At 38.6% G+C, this 22,647-nt stretch overlaps 1 protein-coding gene across 1 annotated transcript in view; it reads left to right on the top strand.

Moving 5' to 3' along the window:
- ZNF678 (zinc finger protein 678) overlaps positions 1 to 22,647 on the top strand; it is a 103,587-nt gene that overhangs the window by 21,243 nt on the left and 59,697 nt on the right. Inside the window, 1 exon segment of the mRNA XM_011965739.1 lies at positions 10,544 to 10,636. Within this exon segment, the coding sequence (XP_011821129.1) occupies positions 10,544 to 10,636 (93 nt within the window).

Below are 22,647 nucleotides of genomic sequence, written 5' to 3'. Positions count from 1 at the left end.
AAAAAAAAAAAAAAAAAAGGAGAAACAAACAAAAAAACAGTGATTATACTTTCAAGTAGGAGTTTATCCCAGATATTCCATATGTAGACAACTCTGCTCATGTTTGTTTGTTTTAATAAAGCTGTGGTCCAAAACCTTATGTTTTTATAGAAATTAAAGCTTTTCAGTTCCATACCAAAGCAGCCCAATGATCTAAATCCAAGAGTGATGGCTTAGAGTGAGGACCATTTCTTGCTGACATGGAGATGGTTGAGTTGGTCTACAATAAATCTATGGGAGAGGCAGGTTGTGATGACTTGGAAGTGTTGGCTGCCTTTATGGTCTCAAAGTTCGCTGCCAACTTCACCTCAGCAGTGCTGTACTATTCTGTTGTCAGATTGGAAATGCTTGTCCAGTAGTGGTTCTCTGCATGGTCCAAAACTGCAGATGCTTCCCTGATCCACTGCCTGCCAGAAATGCAGTTGTAGCAAAGGAGGTCGGTAAGGGGACAGAGGCTAGCTGGCCACTGCTTCGCTGGGGTAGAGCAGTGGGCACCCAATCCTAGCTCACATGCCAAGTGCCATCCTCATCCCAGTACCCAGGGGTGTCTCCCATAATGTGCACTGCCTGGCCTTATGTAAATGGAGAGCTCAGCTAAGGCCTATAGTTGTAAAGGGGACTTTCCAGAGCCCCAAGTGTGCTGGACAACTCACTAGCCATGGGAAGAGCCTGTGTCCTTGTGGCCACAGAGAGGCAATGATTGAAGCATGCCTACATTGCAGGGCCTTCTGGAGTCTTCATGTCAGAGTTCAGCTCTGGCAACAGAGGACATCTCTGGTGTCTGGAGATTTTCGGTGTCTGGAGATTCTCAGTGTCTGGCAGGTGGGAAATTGATTGATGGCATCTGCTGGCTTCTGGAGCACTGCCTGGCGGTCCTTATCTATGGACCCCAGCCAAGGCACTTCAGAAAGCTTGATCGCTGGCTAGCATTCTGGACTGTGAGACAGCCTGGCTGCAGCTAGTGCTGGATGGAGAGAGTAGAGTGTGGTGAGGTGGGAACAGTGTGCATTCTGCCACGTGGCATGGGGTTTCTTGTGACTCTGAACTACCCAGGTGTGGCAACCAGAAGGCAATCAGAGAGTGGAAGCAGTCCAACTCACAGACATAGTTATTTATTGTCAGTAGAGAGAATTTCATCGAAGGAGACACAGAGTGGGGGTGGTGCATTAATGTAATTCTCAGGGCTGAAAATGCCACCTTTTAATAATATTTTTCTTAGGACCCCACAAGTGTGTCACTGTCTGTTTTTAATTCCATGTACAAACAGTACTCTCCTCAAATAATGAAAGTAGCACTATTATTATGTTGGGAAGAGAGCAGCAACACTTATGAATAAAAGCCCATTGACAGATTGAGCTCATAATGCATACACTAATTTATACATGATATGATTTCAGGTCATGCATAATGTGTGCTTGTCAATAAAAGTATGAATTAAAAAAATTAAACAGTTTATCTTAAAATGCAGCTGTTTTAGCATTGCTCTTTACATTGTACCTAACATATATAAGGGTTTTTGACTCACACAGATGGTCCACAGTTTTAGTAAATATCTCTTTTTTTCCCAGTAAACCATATTCTTAATACAAATGTTAGCACTCGGTACTGCTTTTTATTTTATTTTTTATTTTTAACTTTTAAGTTCAGGGGTACATGTTTGTTACATAGGTAAGCTTGTGTCATGGGAGCTTGTTGTACAGATTATTTCATCATCCAGGTATTAAGCCTAGTATTCATTAGTTACTTTTTCTGATTCTCTCCCTCCTCCCACCTCTACCCTCAGATAAGTCCCAGTGTCTTTTGTTCCTTTCTGTGTGTCCATGTGTTCTCGTCATTTAGCTCCCACTTACAAGTGAGAATATGCAGTATTTGTTTTTCTGTTCCTGTGTTATTTTGCTAAGGATAATGGCCTTCACCTCAATCAGTTTCCTGCAAAGGGCATGATCTCATTCTTTTTTATGGCTGCCTAGGATTTCATGGTGTATATGTACCACACTTTCTTTATTCAGGCTATTATTGATGGGCATTTAGGTTGATTCCATGTCTTTGCAATTGTGAATAGTGCTGCAGTGAACATACACATGCATTTGTCTTTATAATAGAATGATTTATATTCCTTCGGGTATATACCCAGTAATGAGATAGCTGGGTCAAGTGGTATTTCTGTTTTTAGTTCTTTGAGGAATCACCACACTGTCTTCCACAATAGCTGAACTAATTTACACTCCCACTAACAGTGTATAAGGGTCTTTTTCTCTGCAAGCTTGCCAGCATTTGTTACTTTTTGACTTTTTGATACTAGCCATTCTGACTGGTGTGAGATGGTATCTCATTGTGGTTTTCATTTGCATTTCTCTAATGAAAACCATTAGAGAATGTTGAGCATTTTGAAATATGATTTTTGGTTGAATGGATGTTTTCTTTTGAAAAGTGTCTGTTCATTTCCTTTGCCTACTTTTTAATGGAGTTGTGTTTTGGGTTTTTTTTCTCGTAAATTTGTTAAGTTCCTTATAGATGCTGGATATTAGATCTTTTCCAGGTGGATAGTTTGCAACAGTTTTCTCCCATTCTGTAGGTTGTCTGTTCCTCTGTTGATATTTTTCTTTTCTGTGTAGTAGAAGCTCTTTAGTTTAATTAAATCCCATTTGCCAACTTTGCTTTTGTTGAAATTACTTTTGGCATCTTTGTCTTGAACTCTTGGCCCATTTCCATGTCCTGAATGATACTGCCTAGGTTGTCTTCTTCTGGGGTTTTTATAGTTTCGCGTTTTACACTTAAGTGTTCTATCCATCTTAAGTTAGTTTTTTGTGTATGATGTAAGGAAGGGGTCCAATTTCAATGTTCTGCAAATGGCTAGCCAGTTATTTCAGTAACATTTATTAAATAGGGAATCTTTTCCCCATTGTGTGTGGGGTTTTTGTTGTTGTTATCATTGTTGTTTGTGATGTAGTGTCACTCTGTTGCCCAGACTGGAGTGCAGTGGCACCCATTGCTTATTTTTATCAGGTTTGTTAAAGATCAAGTAGTTGTATAGTTGTAGGTGTGCAGCCTTATTTCTAAGTTTTCTGTTCCATTGTTATATGTGTCTGTTCCAATACCATGCTGTTTTGGTTATTGTAGCCCTGTAGTATAGCTTGAAGTTGGGTAGCATGATGCCTGCAGCTTTATTCTTTTTGCATGGGATTGCCTTGGCTATTCAGGCTATTTTTTGGGTCTGTATGAATTTTGAAATAGTTTTCTCTAGTTCTGTGAAGCATCTCATTGGTAGTTTAATAGAAATAGCATTGAATCTATAAATTGTTTTGGGGCAGTATGGCCATTTTTACAATATTGATTTTTTTCTATCTTAAGCATGGAATGTTTTTCCATTTGTTTGTGTTGTCAAATTTTTTGAGCAGCATTTTATAGTTCTCCTTGTAGAGATCTTTCACCTTCCTAGTTAGCTGTATTTCTAGGAATGTTATTCTTTTTTGTGGCAGTTGTGAGTGGGATTGTGTTCTTTATATGGCTCTCGGCTTGGCTGTTGTTGGTATATGACAGTGTTAGTTATATTCACACGTTTATTTTGTATCCTGAGACTTTACTGAAGTTTGTCAGCGTAAGGAGATTTTGGGGTGATACTATGGGATTTGTTAAGTGTAAGATCATGTCATCTACAAACGGGTATAGTTTGACTTCCTGTCTTCCTATTTGCATGCCCATTGTTTTTTTCTCTTGCCTGATTGCCCTGGCCAGGACTTCCATTACTATGTTGAATAGGAAGGGTGAGAGAAGTCATCCTTGTCTTGTGTCAGTTTTCAAGGGGAATCCTTCAAGCTTTTGGCCATTCAGTATGATATTGGCTGTGGGTTTGTTGTATTTGGCTCTTATTATTTTGAGGTATGTTCTTTCAATATCTAGTTTATTGAGAGTTTTAATCATGAAGGATTGTTGAATTTTATTGAAGGCCTTTTCTGCATCTGTTGAGATAATCTATGTTGTTTTTGTCTATAGTTCTGTTTATGTGATAGATCACATTTATTGATTTCCATATGTTGAACTAAACTTGCTTCCTGGGGATAAAGCCTACTTGATCATGGTGGGTAAGCTTTTTGATGTGCTGCTGGATTCAGTTTGCCAGTATTTTGTTGAGGTTGAGGTTTTTGCATTGATGTTCATCAAAAATATCAGCCTGAAGTTTTCTTCTTTTGTCTGCTTCTACCAGGTTTTGGTATCAGGATGATGCTGGCTTTAGAGAATGTGTTAGGGAGCAGTCCCTTCTCAAGTTTTTGGATGAATTTCAGCAGGAATTGAACCAGTTGTTCTTTGTACATCTGGTAGAATTCAGCTGTTAATTTGTCTTGTCCTGTGCTGCTTTTTGGTTGAGAAGATATTACTTAATTTCAGAGCTCACTATTTGTCTGTTCAGGGTTTGAATTTATTCCTAGTTCAGTCTGGGGAGGGTGTATGTGTCCAGGAATTTATCCATTTCCCCTAGATTTTGTAGTTTATGTGTATAGAGGCATACATAATATTTTCTAATGGTTGGTTGTATTTCTGTGGCATCAGTGGTAATATCCCCGTTGTCAGTTCCTATTGTATTTATTTGAATCTTCTCTCTTTTTTACTTTATTAGGCTAGCTCATGGTCTGTTTTATTAATTAAAAAGAAAATGCCTCCAGGATTTGCTGATCTTTTGAATTGTTTTTCATGTCTCAGATTTCTTCAGTTCAGCTCTGATTTTGGTTATTTCTTGCCTTCTGCTGGCTTTGGGATTTGCACTTGGTTCTCTAGTCATTTTAGTTGTGATGTTAGGTTGTTAATTTGAGATCTTTCTAACTTTTTGATGTTGGCATTTAGTGTTATAATTTTCCATCTTAGCACTGCCTTAGCTGTATCTTAGAAATTCTGGTATGTTGTATCTGTATTCTTGTTAGTTTCAAAGAACTTCCTGATTTCCACCTTAATTTTATTATTTGTCCAAAAGTCATTCAGAAGCAGATTATTAAATTTCCATGTAATTATGTGGTTTTGAGTGAATTTCTTAGTCTTGATTTTTAGTTTGATTGTGCCGTGGTCTGAAAGATTGTTACGATTTTGGTTGTTTTGCATTTCCTAAGGTGTATCTTTCTTCTGATTATGTGATTGATTTTACAGTATGTGCCATGTGGCTAGGAGAAGAATATGTATTTTGTTGGTTTTGAGTGTACAGTTCTGTGGATATCTATCTATCAGGTCCATGTGATCCAGTACTGAGTTCAAGTCCTGGATATCTTTGTTCATTTTCTGTCTCAATGATCTAATATTGTCAGTGGGGTGTTAAAGCCCCCTACTATTACGTGTGGGAGTCTAAATTTCTTTAAAAGTCTCTAAGAACTTGCTTTATGAATCTGCGTGCTTCTGTGCTGAGTGCATGTATATTTAGGATAGTTATATATTCTTATTGAATTGAATCTTTTACTGTTATGTAATGCCCTTATTTTTCTTTTTTGATCTTTGTTGGTTTAAAATCTGTTTTGTCAGAAACTAGGATTGCAATCTTGCTTTTTTTTCTGTTTTTTATTTGCTTGGTAGATTTTCCTCCATCCCTTTATTTTTAACGTACATGTGTCATTGTACATGAAATGGGTCTCTTGAAGACAGAATACCAGTGGGTCTTGGTTCTTTATCCATCTTGCCATTCTGTGTCTTTTTATTGGGGCATTTAGTCCATTTCCATTTAAGGTTAGTATTAAAATGTATGGTTTTGATCATGCCATCATGATGGTAGCTGTTTATTTTGCAGACTTGTTTATGTGGTTGCTTTATAGTGTCATTGGTATGTGTACTTCAGTGTGTTTTTGTAGTGGCTGGTAACAGTCTTTTCTCTGCATATTAAGCACTTTTTTCAGGAGTTTTTGTAAGGCAGATCTGGTAGTAATAAATTACCTCAGCATTTGCTTGTCTTAAAGGGATCTTCCTATTTCTTTTTTGCTTATGAATCTGTTTGGCCAAATATGACATTCTGGGTTCGAATTTCTTTTCTTTAAGAATGTCAAATATTGGTACCCAATCTCTTCCAACTTTTAAGGTTTCTGTTGAGAGGTCCACTTTTAGTCTGATGGGCTTCCCTTTGTAGGTTACCTGACCTTTCTATCCAGCTGTCTTTAACATTTTTACTTTTATTTCAACCTCAGAGAATCTGATGATTATGTGTCTTGAAGATGATTTTGTTTTGATGTGTTTTACTGATGCTTTCTGCATTTTTTGAATTTGAATGTTGGCCTCTCTAGCTAGGTTGGGAAAGTTCTCATGGATGACAACCTGAAATATGTTTTCCAACTTGCTTCCATTCTCCCCATTTCCTTCAGGGACACCAATGAGAATCAGATTCATTCTCTTTACATAACATTATATTTCTTGGATGTTTTATTTGTTCCTTTTAACTCTTTTTTTTTTCACTATTCTTGTCTGATTGTCTTATTTTAGAAAGTCAGTCTTTAAGCACTGAGATTCTTTTCTCCATTTGGTGTATTCTGCTGTTAATACTTTTCATTCCATTACAAAATTCTTGGAATGGGTTTTTTAGTTCTATCACATCAGTTATGTTCTTTTATGTACTGGCTATTTTGTCTGTCAGCTCCTGCATTGTTTTGTCATGATTTTTAGCTTTCTGGCATTAGGTTTCAATGTATGCTCATAGCTCAGATGATCTTCATTTGCACCCATATTCTAAATCCTATTTCCGTCATTTCAGCAATCTCAGCTTGGTTCAGAACCCTTCCTGGAGAGGTGACACAGTTGTTTGGAGGAAAGAAAGCACTCTAGCTTTTTGGGCATTCAGCATTCTTGCACTGATTCTTTCTCATCTTTGTTGGTTTATTTACCTTCAATATTTGAGGTAACTGACCTTTGGATGTGCATTTTTCTTCTTTTATTGTATTTGATTGCCTTGAGACTTTGATTGTGGTAAAATGTGTTTTCAACCAACTGTTTTTGTTTCTGGAAGATTTTGGGGGCCAGCACTCAGTTCCCAAATCTTGGACTTTGTGCTCTCTGGGAGACTTGTTTTGAATCTCATTTGTTTTCTGGCTCCTGGAGGTTTGGAATCCACTGCACTGTGTATATGGTGGTGGGTGAGGTGCAGCAGCTGCAGCAGAGTGCTAGTGGGTGCTGGAGTGCTTGCCCTGCTACAGGCATTCACTGGAGTGGTGAAGGCAATACAGCAGGGGGTTATGAGTGGCAGGAACCCCTGTTGCAGAGTGTGTGTGCCATTGTGCTGGAGGTGGTGTTGGCTTAGGGCCAGAATGCTAGTGGTGCAGGTCTGGGTGCCTAATCTGTGCCTTACAAGCAGGAGTGATTGCTCAGGGAAGGACCCACTGTTCTCTGTGCAGTGTTAGTGCAAGGGTGGGGTGCTAGTATGGGTAGGGCTTGCTGGCTCTGTGCCTGCCAAGGCTGAATCTGCAGTGGTGGTTGGTGGGGGGTGCGGGAGAGTGAATTGTGCTCCTGTGCTGGTGGACAGTGAAAGTAAAACCTGCCCATATAGACATGCACCAGCAAAGCAATGTGGGAAGTTACCATGGCCCTGGGGGAAGCTGCAGTATGGGGAGGGAGCAGACAGGCTTGTATGTGGTCATAGCAATCATCTCGTTGGAACTCTTCACCAGTCGGGCATAGTGCATCAGTGCAAAAGCTACAGTGTGGGCCCCAAGGACACCCAAGACTGCCCTGCAAGCAGACATGGCCAGGCTTGGGCCCCAGGATAGGCCAGTAGACCAAGGGATGCTTAGGTCAGACCAGTGCCATCTGATAGGCAAGACAGCCCTGTGGAGATCAGATCTGACAGTTCCTCTGGGCTGCTAAAGTCTCGGAGCAAGTTGAGCCTATGGGGATGGTTGGCCAAGTCCACACCTCACTACAGATGCTTCTTTACCAAACCATTTGAGCTCTACATCAGCTGGCTTGCTGTCTCTACCAAGTAGGGGTTGCAGTTCTAAGGGACAGCAGCTCTCCCAGCTAACTCAAAGTGTCTCTGGTGGTCAACGGGTCTCTTCCTGTTCAAGGTTCCAGAGGCCTATGGCGAGAGTGGGTTGCTTCTTGACAGTTCAACTCGTTCTGGAGCTATTGTGGTCCAGAAATGAGTCCCAGTATACGGTAGCCCCATGCATTGTTTCCAGCTTTCTGCTGCATCAGACCAGCTTCTGTGTCTTCCCTCTGTCCACTGTCAGTGCCTTTCCTCTGAAGATTGTTAAAAGCATACCTGTCATCTCAGTCCCTCAGTGAGAGCTGTTCTACCTCGCTGCATCTAGTTGGCTATCTTGCCCTCCCCTGCTGCTTTTTAAAATAAAGCAAAATTGACTTTCATTAGTTATACTCTCACCTTTAATACTAAAGCAAATGCTATTAAATTGAAGTTATTCAAACCTAAATATTTTTGACAGAAATTACATCCATATTTCTGGAAAAGCTATTACTGTCTTGATACACAATGAATTTTTGTTATCATTACTTTTGATGCCTTTATGAAACTAAGGGCTTCCTTGAGTCTCTAGTCTTTCTGTCAAGAACATTAACGTCATTCTTTTATGAGGAATGAAAGTACGTTATAATTTATCTAACTTCTAAGTCTATTTAGGCCAAAAATTACCACAAAAGGCCTGGTGCAGTGGCTCATGCCTGTAATCTCAGCACTTTGGGAGGCCGAGACAGGCGGATCATCTGAGGTCGGGAGTTCTAGACCAGCCTGACCAACGTGGAGAAACCCCGTGTCTACTAAAAATACAAAATTAGCCAGGCGTGGTGGTACATGTCTGTAATCCCAGCTACTTGGGAGGCTGAGGCAGGAGAATTGCTTGAACCTGGGAGGCGGATGTGGTGGTGAGCTGACATCGTGCCTTTGCACTCCAGCCTCAAGAACAAAACTCCCTCTCAAAAAAAAAAAATATTTACCACAGAAAATTGATAAATTAATATTGTAAGAGTGATACGTTTAGAGTATGGACTTCTATGTAAAGGTTATGTGCAATTTTCATTGGATAATTTTCAAAGTCTTCATTATGAATACTGAAATGAAAAAGGTTTAATAAGTAGGAAGAAAAGGAGGAAAAAGAATAGAAAATGTAGTATGGTTTCTTAGAAATATAAAATCATTATAGAGATCTATTTATAATTTGTATCCTGTCAATTGCTAAGGAAAGCATTAGGCCTTGTCACTAAAATTATATTGAAGTATATTATACATATATAAATATACATAAGTTATAAGTATATAGCTTGATAAATGTTACAAAATTCTGCAACATACCTACATAACTAGCCCTTAGTTCAAGAAGGAGAGCATAAAAAAAAGGAAGGAAGAGGGAAGGAAGAAAGGAAAAAAAGAAAGGAAATTAAAGGAAACATGGATTACTAGAAATCCAGATGCCCTCTTGTGGTTTCTGCCTATCCACCAAGTGCAAACATTACCCTGATTTCTAAAACATTTAAGTAGTTTTGTCTATTTATGAACTTTATGGTCATAAAATATATACTCTTTATGATTGGCTTCGTTCGCTCAACGTTCTTAGTGGCATTGCTTCTTTTTCATCCATAATCTAATCCATCTATACTTACTGCTGTATTGTATTCCATTGTATAAAATCAACTTGTATTGTTGATAAAATTTTGATTTTGTCTAGTTTGGGACTATTATGAATACTCTTGCTCTGAACTTTTTAGTACCTGTCTTTGGTGCCAAGATAGTCACATTTCTGTATGCTAGAGACCTAGAAAAAGTACTAGATTATAGGTTATGCATATGTTCAGCTTTAGTATATACTGCCAAATGGTTTTCTAATGTGGTCCTTACAATTTACATTTCCACCAGGAGTGCATGAGAGTTTCGTTTGTTTTGCATCTTGGCAAACATTTGTTATATTTTCTTTTTCCATTTTAGTTATTTTGGTGGCTATGTAACTGAACTGCATTGAGATATAATTTGCATTTCCTTGATAACTAATAAAGTTGAAGCCATTTTATATGTTTAGTGCCCATCTGAAGGTAATTTTTTTCAAGTATCAGTTTAAGACTTTTGCATCATTATATTGCATTGTCTACCTTTTTCTTATTACATTGTGGATACAAGTATATTATCAGATATATATGTGTATACATATGTGTATATATACACACATACGTATATATACACACACATATATATACATATACACACATACACACACGAATATCTTCTCCCACTCTAGTTTTTTATTTTCTTAATTTTGATAATAATAATTTCTTAAATTGAATGTAGTTACACATCAATTTTTCTTTTTTATGACTTTCTGGTTATTTTTGTTAACTTGTTATTATGTATGTATATATGTATGTATGAGATAGGGTTTTACTCTGTCACCCCTGGTGAAGTGCATTGACATTGTCATAGCTGACTATATCCTCAAACTTCTGGACGTATGCAATCCTTCTATCTCAGTTTCCTAGGCAGCTAGGACCACAGGAGCATGCCACCTGCCCAGCTATTTTTTTTTTTTTTTTTTTTTTTTTGTAGAGACGAGTTCTCACTATGTTGCCCAGGCTGGTCTTGAGCTCCTTGCCTCAAGTGATTCTTCTGCCTAATCCTCCCAAAGTTCTTAAATTATAGGTATGAGCCACCACACCTGGTCCTGGTTTCTATTTTTTAAAGTTTTGCCAATTATAATACGTATATCTCTGTTTTCTTTTAAGAGCTTTAAAATTTTAACTTTTGCATTCAGAGCTACAATCGTCTATAATCAATTTATGTGTATAGCCTGAGATAAGAATCAAGATCTTTTCTGTCTGTGTGTCTGTGAATGTCTAATAGGCTTGGCACCACTAGTGCCAGTGTAAGACATTATTTACTTACTGCACTGTCAACTTTGTCTTTAATAAGTTGGTCATATATATTTTGTAAGTGTAGTTTTTAAAAGAATTATATTTTAGTTGAAGGTTAATTGGCAATTTCTGATAGGTAAAGTCTCTAGTTTTGTTTGTTCTGTTTATATTGCATTCTGGCTTTCTTACTTAGAAACCTAAAGCACAGGGACTGCCATTATAATGGCCTCCCTGTTAAGATTTTTAAACACTTGTTTTTATTTATTTTACATATTATGTATCCATTGATCTGACTCCTTAAAGTTGGGTCTATTATTTCTAAGTTCTATTGGTAACCTTTACATCTAATAACTGTTCACAGCACACCAGCTGTCTTATTTCATGTGTGATTCAGTAGACATCCAGGCAACAAATATTATATTTATGACCCCCTACTATTAATTCTTCCTTTTCTATAATGATAACTTTGCAACAATTCAGTAAGTCCATTTTAGAAAATTTCTTTTTTTTTCTTTTTTCTTTTTTTTTTCTTGTGACGGAGTCTTGCCTTGTCGCCCAGGCTGGAGTGCAGTGGCACAATCACGGCTCCCTGCAATGTCCACCTCCCAGGTTCAAGCAATTCTCATACCTCAGCCTCCTGAGTAGTTGGGATTACAGGCAATTCCACTTCTGATTTAACTTTGTCAAGAGTTCCTTGACCACTCTCAGAATTGATTACTCACTAGAAAAACTAAAAACGCTTAGAAAAAGTGTTACATTTATGGCTACAATTTATTAAATAGAAAAGATACAGATTATATTTAGGAGAGAAAGTAGGAGGTAGGAAAGCTTTCAAAGGAGACCAAGTGCACACCTCCAGTTGCCCTGTCACAGTGGAATCACACAAGCAGTACATAATTTTCCCAGTCTTAATGTGACATGTGCAAAGTTTTGCCAAGTAGAGAAACCAACCAGAGTCTTGGTGTCCAAAGTATTTTATTGGGGTTCAATTGTATAGGCATGCAGTGGGCACATGACTGGCTCTAGCTACTCAATCACCATTTCTACTGTAGGGGTCATACTAATACAGCATGGCCCAGAGACCCAGGCATACAAAAACAAGATATTCACTATCACTTATGTGGTTACAATCATATACATGTTTTTACCCAAGACCTCAAGTGAACTAAGACACTCTTTCTTATCAGGTAGAATTTTCCAAGGTCATGGAGATTACCTTCTAGGGGCAAGTCTAGAACCAGTTCTGAAGACCTTTAAAATGTACATGGTTGGGGAAGTCCACACCAATTGAATTAACATTTTGTTGCAGAGCTTTATACTACCATTGGTGCAGGATATTTTATATTGAATCATTTGTTCATTTGTTCATTGAATCATTTGTTCATTTGTCACAAGACCACAAGACCACAAGACCTGTTGAATGAATGAATGCATGATTTCCAGGTACCTGTTCTCAGGCATGGAAATATTCAAGGCTCAAATAGAAAAATCAATGGCTACCTTAGTGATGCAAGAACTTCCTTAAACTAACCATTTATCCACTCTCCACTCAAGCCATTAATATTTAAAATATGCACAAATAGCAAATATGACTATTAATTGAGATAAGCTAACAGCTGAGAATTCTGAACAAAACACAGCTAGATATTTACCTTGCTGTATCTCCAGCTAAGGCTGATCACTTTTGGCTGTCCATGTGTGAGGAACACTATTTACAAATTACATGTCAAACATGTTAAAAAATATTCCATGATACTGGTTAAAGCATAATAAGAAACACTTTAGTCAGAATAATAAGATGGGTATAGACACCACTGCAGTAAGATTTTGTAGTTGGGGAGAAAGATTGAGCTCAACTCTAAATACAGTATAGGTAAGTAAGAACTTATAGGCAAGGAGCAGGCTAAGGATTGATGGATGGAAACTTACTAAGAGGAAACAAGGATGAGGGGTATTCTGGTTAAAGTGACCAAACCAGTTCTTGCTGGGGACAGCCAGGGTGATCAACCTTGTGGGATGGCGGACAGTGAGAAACCTTATGAAACATTGAGGCTGATCAGATATTAAGGATGAAGTGTTCTTGCTAAACTGATTTTTCAAGGTAATTTGCTACAGCTGAATTTTACAAGAAAGTTTATAGATGGGCCTAGAGTAAGGTACAGAAGTCTGACAAAAGCAGTAACAGAACAGGAGTCACTCTGAGAGAGACTTGAAACTAGGACCTAGAATTTGAATTACTTGCTTGATAAAGAAGACACAAATTTTTTCTATTATGTTTTACTTGAAAATGTGATTTAAGACTGTAGATTAGTAGAAGATGAGAAAAGGATACAGCCTGCATCCATGAAAAGGAAATGGCCAGTTTATCGTTTTCTATCTAGATCTGTTATGTTAAACATGGGCTCATGGACATCCAATTTGAATATGCATGGTCAGTGGAGCAAAACTATTGCAGGTGCCAAAGCTAGCACAGCTGAAAACATAAGGTATCATTGGGTAAATTTAGTCCCAAATAAGTAGAAAAAAATGAATTAAAGTAATACATATTTATGAACCTTAAATGGCTAATAAGTGAATATATAAATTAATTTTGTGGAGAAATCAGGCAAACTAAGAAAGTATACATTAAACAAAAAAGCTTAGAAATAGAAAACAAAATGCTCAAAGATCTTGGCCGGGCACGATGGGATTACACCTGTAATCCCAGCACTTTGGGAAGCCGAGGTGGGCAGATCACGAGGTCAAGAGGTCGAGACCATCCTGGCCAACATGTTGAAACCCCATCTCTACTAAAAATTCAAAATTAGCTGAATGTGGTGGCACATGCCTTTAGTCCCAGCTACTCAGGAGGCTGAAGCAAGAGAATTGCTTGAACCTGGGAGGTGGTGGTTGCAGTGAGCTGAGATCACACCACTGCACTCCAGTCTGGTGACAGAGGGAGACTCAGTCTCAAAAAAAAAAAAAAAAAGAATGTGTATTCTCTAGACATTTGAAAAATCCTCTCTCAAATCAAGAGCCAACAACTAATGAAACATAGGTGTCAGTGACCACTTATGACGAAGAGTAGAGCTTTAAAAATAAACTGAAATGATCACTGAATAAGTAATGACAACTCACAGCAAACAGTCACAAAGCCTAGGGAGGGAGGAGAATTTGATTTCCAGATTTACTACAGTATAGTATTCAACATGTCCACTTTTCAACAATAAAAAATGATGAGCCAGGCAAGATGATATGCACTACAGGTGCCAGATACTCAGGAGGCTGAATTGGAAGAATTGTTTAAGCCTAGGCATTTCAGTGCCCTATGACTGAGTCTGTGAATAACCACTGTACTGCAGACTGGGCAACATAGGAAGACCCCATCTCTAAAAAATAAAATAAATAAGCAAATAAAAACATAGTCATTCAAATGAACAACAAAATATTATTCACAGGAAAATATACTAATGAGTTAACAGAAACTCTCTTAGGAAGCACAGACGTAATATTTATTAAACTAAGCCTTTGAATCAGCTTTCATAAGCACATTTTAAAAGCCAAAAGAAAAATGAACAAAGAGTAAAACAAATGAGTAAAACAATGTCCTGCCAAATAGAATATATCACTAAACAAATAGGGATTTTTAAAAAGTCAACCAAATAGAAATTCTAGAACAAATGTATACTAACTGAATAATAGAGGGCTTTAACAGAGCACTTGAGCAAGCATATAAAAGAACTGATAAACTTAAAAATAAGTAATTAAGAGTCTGCTAAAAAGTAAACACAAAAGAAAAAGGTAATGCAGAAATTTAGAAACAAAACTTTCAGGATCTCTGATTATCACCAACATTTAAACTCTGCTTGCAAGCACTCCTCCCTCTGCGATTCTGTGTGGTATCCAAGGTGTTTCTTCCTTGGCATGTGAGAATATGTAGGTAATAAGCTAAAGTCAGTTTTACAGTGCCAGGCATCATGTGTTTGGTCATATTCTTAACCCTAACAGGCAATTTTTCCCTCATCAAGGCGATCAGTAGGTAGGTGAAACAAAGCATTCCCTAATTACTGTGGGGCAGGAATGTAAGGGAGAGCTCCACTTATGGTCTCCCTGAATGCAAAGCCCATGGGGATGGGGTGATAGGCTGCACCTAAATGGCAGGATGAGAATGGAAGACAGAGCCCTGTTCAGTATTTGCCTTGACAGTGCGTTCAATTTGGGTTGGGAGAAGCTAGGCCTCAATATTGCAGGGTGAGGATGAAAGAGTTCTGCTCCTAGTTTTTGTAACACTAGCACTGTGGGAAGAGAAGTATTATGTCTTACTTGTGTGTGATGTTTGCCAGAATATGAAGAAGTGTCATCCAGTAATCACTTTCTGCATAGGCCATCTTTATCCCATGCTTCTTTGGCTAGAGAGAGCATGTTAGATTTTTTTTTTTTTCCATTATTTTTCAGTTGCCTTTTCCAGGTTACTGTGTTCTCCACTACTGAACCAGGATATATAGGAGGCAAAACAAAACAAAACAAAAGACATACCCAGGGCAGTAGCCGTTAAACCACTCCTGTTGTTCCAAGTTAGTCTGCCTTCTTTTCTGTACCTTTCAGAGTCTTTAGATTGATGCTTTATAAGTTTTTACAAGCCCGTTGCTATAATTTTTGAGAATAGAATAGAGTTTGCTTATCCCATCTTGTCTAGAACCAAAAGTTTCAACTTTTGGTATTTCAAGAAAACTTTGAGACATTTAAATCCATTTTGTCTTGTATTTCCTGCATGAAGCAGTAGCTTGTCAGTTCTTATGCCTTCTAAACTGCTGCAGACTCCTGAAATTTTGTGTATCATCAATACATTTACAAAGTGCACGATGCAGCCAAAGATGTTAGGGCAGGTTGTGGGTAAAATTTGGAGCTTCTACTCCGTGCCTTCTTACCTGGAACATCTCTACATTTTAGCCACTGTGGAAACCCTGAAATTCACCCTTTCCTTTTTTTTTTTTTTTTCAAGATTTTAAAAAAATTCGGGGGTACATGTGCAGGATGTGTAAGTTTGTTACATAGATGTGTGCCATAGTGGTTTACTGTACAGATCATCCTGTTACCTAGGTATTAAGCCCAGCATCCATTAGCTATTCTTTCTGATGTTCTCCCTCCCCCCAACCCCCCAACAGGTGCCCAGTACGTGTTGTTCTCCCAACATGTTCATGTTTTCTCATCAGTTAGCTCCCCCTTATAAGTGAGAAATTGCAGTGTTTGGTTTTCTGTTTCTACATTAGTTTGCTAGAATAATGGTTTCCAAGTCCATCCGTGTCCCTGCAAAGGACATGATCTCATTTCTTTTTATGGCTGCATAGTATTCCATGGTGTGTATATACCATATTTTCTTTTTCCAGTCTATCACTGATGGGCATTTAAGTTGATTCTATGACTTTGCTATTGTAAATAGTGCTACAATGAACATACATTTGCATGTATCTTTATAAAAGAATGATTTATATTCTTTTGGGTGTCTATCTGGTAGTGGGATTATTGAGTCTAATAGTATTTCTGCCCTTGGGTCTTTGAGGAGTTGCCACACTGTCTTCCACAATAGTTGAACTAATTACACTCCCACCAACAGTGTACAAGTGCTTTTTCTCCACAACCTCACCAGCGTCTGTTGTTTTTTTCCTTTTTTTTTTTTTTTGACGGAGGGGGTGGATACAGTCTCACTCTGTCACCCAGGCTGGAATATAGTGGCACGATGTCAGCTCAATGCAACCTCCACATCCTGTGTTCAAGTGATTCTCATGCCTCAACCTCCTGAGTAGCTGGGATTACATGGTGGCATGCACCACCATGCCCAGCTATTTTTTTCTATTTTTTAATAGAGACAGGGTTTCACTGTGTTGGCAAGGCTGGTCTTGAACTCCTGGCCTCAAGTGATCCACCTGCCTCAGCCTCCCGAAGTGCTAGGATTACAGGCGTAAGCCACTGCCCCAGACTATTTTTTGACTTTTTAATGGCCATTCTGATTTGCATGAGATGGTATCTCACTGTGGTTTTGATTTGCAATTTTCTAATGATCAGTGATGCTAAGCTTTTTTTTTTCATATGTTTCTTGGCTGCATGTATGTCTTCTTTTGAGAAGTGACTGTTCACGTCCTTTGCCCACTTTTTAATAGGGTTGTTTTTTTCTTGTAGATTTGTTCAAGTTCCTTGTAGACTCTGAATATTAGACCTTTGTGAGATGGATAGATTTCAAAAATTTTCTCCCATTCTGTAGGTTGTCTGTTCACTCTGATGATCATTTCTTTTGCTCTGCAGAAGCTGTTTAGTTTAATTAGATCCCATTTGCCAATTTTTGCTTTTGTTGCAATTGCTTTTAGCATTTTCATCATGAAAACTTTGCCTGTGCCTATGTCCTGAATGGTACTACCTAGATTTTCTTCTAGGGTTTTTATAGTTCTGGGTTTTACATTTAAGTCTTTAATCCATCTTGAGTTAATTTTTGTATGTGGTCTAAGGAAGGGATCCAGTTTCAACTTTCTGCATATGGCTAGCCAGTTATCTTAGCCCCATTTATTAAATAGGGAATCCTTTCCCCATTGCTTGATTTTGTTAGGTTTGTCAAGGATCAAATGGCTGTGTAGCAGGACAAGCCACAGACAAAACTCCTCAGACACCAAGTTAAAGAAGGAAGAGGTTTATTCAGCTGGGAGCATCAGCAAGACTCCTGTCTCAAGAGCTGAGCTCCCCAAGTGAGCAATTCCTGTCCCTTTTAAGGGCTTACAACTATAAGGGGGTCTGCGTGAGAGGATTGTGATTGATTGAGCAAGCAGGGGGTACATGACTGGGGGCTGCATGCACCGGTAATCAGAACGAAACAGAACAGGACAGGGATTTTTACAATGCTCTTCCATACAACGTCTGGAATCTATAGATAGCATAACCGGTTAGGTCAGGGGTCAATCTTTACCAGGCCCAGAGCGTGGCACCAGGCTGTCTACCTGTGGATTTCATTTCTGCCTTTTAGTTTTTACTTCTTCTTTCTTTGGAGGCAGAAATTGGGCATAAGACAATATGAGGGGTTGTCTCCTCCCTTATTCCCCCACTTTGAGACTCTCACTCATTTTATTAGTGGGAGTTCTCACCTTCATTTTGACTGCCTATGTCTTCCTGCATGACAGATCGATAGTGATTTATGTAGTACACTTGTGCTGAAGCATTCTGGTGAACTAGAGTAGCGATGAAACATTTTACTATTTGATTGAGTACAGGTAGTAAATAAGGGATCAGTAAGCAGGTTCCTATTACTACTATAATTTTAATTACAAGAGTTTTAAATCCTCCTAGCACTGGAAACCATTTTTAAACATGGCCTCAGGGTCAAATCCTTGCCACACTTGTACAGGCACATGTGCCAGTTTCATCATGTCTTTAACTATATCTTCGACTACTTGCCCTGGATCATCTATGTGCAGGCAGCAATTCGTAAGGTTAAATTTTCTACAGACTTCTCTTTCAACTGCTAGCAAGTAGTCGAGAGTCAATTTATTTTGATAGATAGCATTTCTCATCTGAGTTTCTTGCCAGGCCAGAACAGTCAGGGTTTTACCAGTTTTATTAGTGATGATCTCCAAGACAGCTTGCAACCATATGATTCGGTTGAACATGTAAATGGGGGTCCAGTATCCCCATGACCCATCTTGTGCCCAAGTGGCAGGCCCATAGTATTATATAATTTTTTCAGGAGGCCTTTTATCATCTTTTTAATTATCTATGGCTATGCTTTGCTTTTTGGGGGAAGCATAGACAGGGAAGCCCAGGAGTTCACCTGTTTTTATGGGCAGTAGGAAGAAAGATGGTTTAATAGTGCCAGTAATACAATTGCCTGTCCACTGGTCAGGCAGCTTAGTGTAGGCTCTATGTCCACATATCCAATATAGCTCTGTGGGGGCCATCCAGTCCCAGTGGGATTCTGGGTGGTCCTAAACGGTCTCCAAGTTTGGAAATTTACTGAATGGATTTTTCTCTGTGTCGTTTGAACTCCACCATGTAGTCTTCCTACAGGAAGGATGAAGTCCTTCCCCATTCTTACTATACAGTATCGTCTAATGATTGAGGCTTTTAGGACCTAGAAGTGATCAGGGTGATTCTTTTGGGCCAGGAATTCATCAGGAACTGGGTCTGTAGGTACTAACTCTCAGGCTTCCTATGGCCATTGATCTCCTATTACAGTTCCTCCACATACATAACATGAAGTTACATTGAGAGACTGGGCTACATGCTTGGCTAATTGCAAAAACAAATTTCTTGTTTTTTCTTGAAATTTCTGGTACTGGCACATTTAGTTTATCATAGAAGGTTTGAAATACTGGCTCGGGAGACCGTTTATAAACTTTTTCTCAAACCACAATATTTACTTGAAGATCCAGTCCAGCTCCATCAATTTTTATGGTTACACGTTCTCCTTTTTTCTAGCGAGGATTAAGGGGGTTGATTATTACGAGTTCTAAGGGTACAGGACCAGTGGTACAGGAAGGGCCACTTTTCCCTTGCTGAAGGTGGACAGGATTTTTTCATTTTTTAAAATTTAAGTAGCCTAAATGACACAAGACCATTATCTATATTTTCACACAGTTCTAATTCATGATAAATGTACTTATTTTCTGCCATATAACCTCTTTCCTAATTAAGAGAACCACATCCTATTTTTAACTTATCATTATTAATGACAGCACAGGCATCAAATTTTAAGGTGACTTGTTTGGGCACCTCTTTTTTTTCTTTTTTGGCTAACACTTTTCTCATATTGTTTATAAGCCCCTACCAGTCTTCAGTTCTTAATCTTATTTTAAAAAGATTGGTCTTGGGAGGCTCAGATGGGTCGTAACACACATCAGGTTGGTCATTTCCTGGGCTACATACCTTGTATAGAATAACATTATGCAAACAAGTTCTTTTTAGAGTTCCAGTATACTTATAATAACCATAAGATAATAGGACTGTAGCAACCTTTTGTCCTACCTCAGTGACTTGATATATACACTGGGAACAGCCTTCAGTCTGAGGAAGGTCAGTTGAAGTCCTTACTGTACAAGTCCAAATTTTAAGGAAAATGAGTCCCACGATGAGTTTCCTCATGCTTCGGCCGTGCATGAACCAGTCAACTTCCGGGTGTGACTGGAGCAAGGCTTGTCATCTTCTTCAGAGTCACTTTGCAGGGATTGACGAAGCTGCTCCCATCCATGTATGGCTCCCAGCCTACTGATGTTTAAGGATGGTCTCAGAACTTGGGCCCACTAGAATAAACTGAGTCCAATACCTCTACATAGTTATGTTCAACTGGGCTCTCTGGTACCAGGAGCAAGGTGGTGGGGTTTAGGGTGTTTTAAACTTCAGTGATTATGCAGGGATTTTCACAGATCAAAGTTTGGTATCTAGTTAGTCTAGCATTTGTTAGCTAATGATGTCCTTTGGTATTTATTAAAGTCACCACAGCATGAGGGGATTTTATGTTTAGGTTTTGCCCAAGAGTTAGCTTATCTGCTTCTTGTGCTAACAGGGCTATTGCTGCTATGGCCCTTAGATATGGGGACTAGCCTTTGGAAACCCCATCTAGTTGTTTTGAGAGATAGGCCACTGGCCTTGGCCAGGGCCCTACAGTCTGGGTTAAAACTTCAACTGCCATTTTTCTTTTTCTGACACTTGGGTGTAAAGGGTTTTGTCAGGTCAGGTAGACCCAGGGCTGAGGCTGACATGAGTTTTTCTTTAAACTCATGAAAAACTTGTTGCTGTTGGTTGTAATAAGTGTAGTTTATCTAGTCTGCATTTTTATTAACTGTCACCCACTAAAATATTGACTTAAATCCTGTAACTATTTGATTTCAAGCTTTAAATTGATCCAGTATTATTTGCGGGGCTCCAATTGCATCTAAATAGATGTGAGAGTTGAAAGACCCATAAGGGGCTTCTCTTGCTTTACGATATCTTTTTTTTTTTTTTTCTGATCGATGAAATGCCAGGGTGAAAGGGATAGCCAAATGGACAAAAGCACAAGTGTCACTCCAGTTATTCGGCAGAGTGCCCAGTATAGGTCCACCACAATACCACCACACATCTGCTCGGGGATGAACAAGGGCTGACTGATTGATAAGCTCTTGAAAATTCTTAAGCTCATCACATCCCTTCAGGTCTTCAAGAAACGCTAAGTTTTCTCGTTGTCATGAGAGACACAAAGTGAACTTAGTGTTGGGAGACAGAAGCTGGATGGCCCTCAGGGGCTGACCCGCAGAGTGCCAGACTTCGGGATATAGCAGAGAGAGCTTGGCATGACTTATTACTCCAGGCTGTAGAATCCTGGAAAAGAGCTACAATGCAGCCTATGCGTGGTCGATCAGAAAACCACCTTAGTGGGAGGGGGCAGTTTGGGCCTCTGGCCTGCCATGTGCACAAGCATAGCAATGGCTTTTGTTTAATTTGCAGATGGAGTATTTGATCCATTTTAACCAGGCATTTGCACCTTGATATCCTGTCTTTATTGCTAAAGTTTAAGTGTTTAACTTCTATGATCCTCTAGTAAAATGAATGTATGATTTTAGGAAATTACAAAAACTGGTTGGGGCAGTCCATCCTTGCTCTTTAGTGGTCCACAGAATGTTGGACCAACTATGGCTTGAAAACTCTACACTGGGGGCAAGACTTCTGGTTGGCACTAGGGTCTTTATCGAAATCTCCTCAGATTAAATGGTCCTAGTTTACTAATGCCGAGTCTGAGGAGAGTCAGGAGGGACAGAAGTACTTTTCTGAAGTAGAAAGCTGTCTTTGACTTGGCAAGTCTCCACAGGATATAACAAAGCAAGCATTAAATGCAATAGTTTGAGGTGACATTGGCTTGGCTATGCTAATAACTGGATGGTCAGCAATAGAACGAGGAAAGAAGAAAGAGTAATAGAATAGATGAAAAGAGTTAAAGTTTTCTTAGCTTTAGTTTGGTAGGGTTTTCCCCTGGGACTATGGTCCATGACTCTGGAGGGGGTGGTGTCTTCTTGACTTGGGGTGTGATTAGTCCATCCCTTTCTTTCTTTTTTTTTTTTTTTTTTTTTTTTTGCTGTATGAACAGCAGTCTTGGTGGTTAGCAGCACAAGGTAGGGTCCTTCCCAGGCTGGCTTGAGTTTTTCTTCTTTCCACGCTTTGATGAGAATGTGATCTTCCAGCTGGTGCTAGTTTACCGGAAATTCTAGGGGTGATACATGTGCTAAAAGACTTTTAGTGTTTGAGGGAAAGGAAAGTGGAAGATAAACCAAGTATATAATTTTTAAGAAATAGACCTTTTGTTTTAAATGTGGAGACGTTGGCTGTGGACTTTATAGTCCTTAGTGCCTTTTTACTGAGAAATTTCCTTTAGCACCTATTTTTATTAGTTTTTAAACCAAAGAAAGCCAAATACCATTCTACATTTAACAATGCTTTTTGTATGATTTTTGTACCAGATAAGCTAAATTTTACCTTTATATTAGTGTATTATTGTTAAACCTAATTTTAATAAACCTTATAGACATATTTATCCAATTTTTAATGTTTGACCGACCATAAGGTAAGATTTTATAGACTCTTTTTAACCTTTTATAATTTTTGCTAAAGAGCAGGTTGGTGCTTTAAGAAAAACCTGCTATGCTTTTATTTTAATGTCCAGTTTACAGAAAAACTGGTTGTTACCTCTTTAACTTTAGCCAATGTTTACACACAGAATTTTCTTTCCAATTAACATTTTAAAACTTGATTAAACCTTTAAAACAAAATATACATATTTTTAACCTTTTAATGTAGGTAAAAATTTATATT

The sequence above is a fragment of the Mandrillus leucophaeus genome, unplaced genomic scaffold, assembly GCF_000951045.1.
Source record: "Mandrillus leucophaeus isolate KB7577 unplaced genomic scaffold, Mleu.le_1.0 Scaffold734, whole genome shotgun sequence".
In the NCBI taxonomy this organism is placed as follows: Eukaryota; Metazoa; Chordata; class Mammalia; order Primates; family Cercopithecidae; genus Mandrillus; species Mandrillus leucophaeus.
This window is presented reverse-complemented; position numbering and strand designations above follow the sequence as displayed.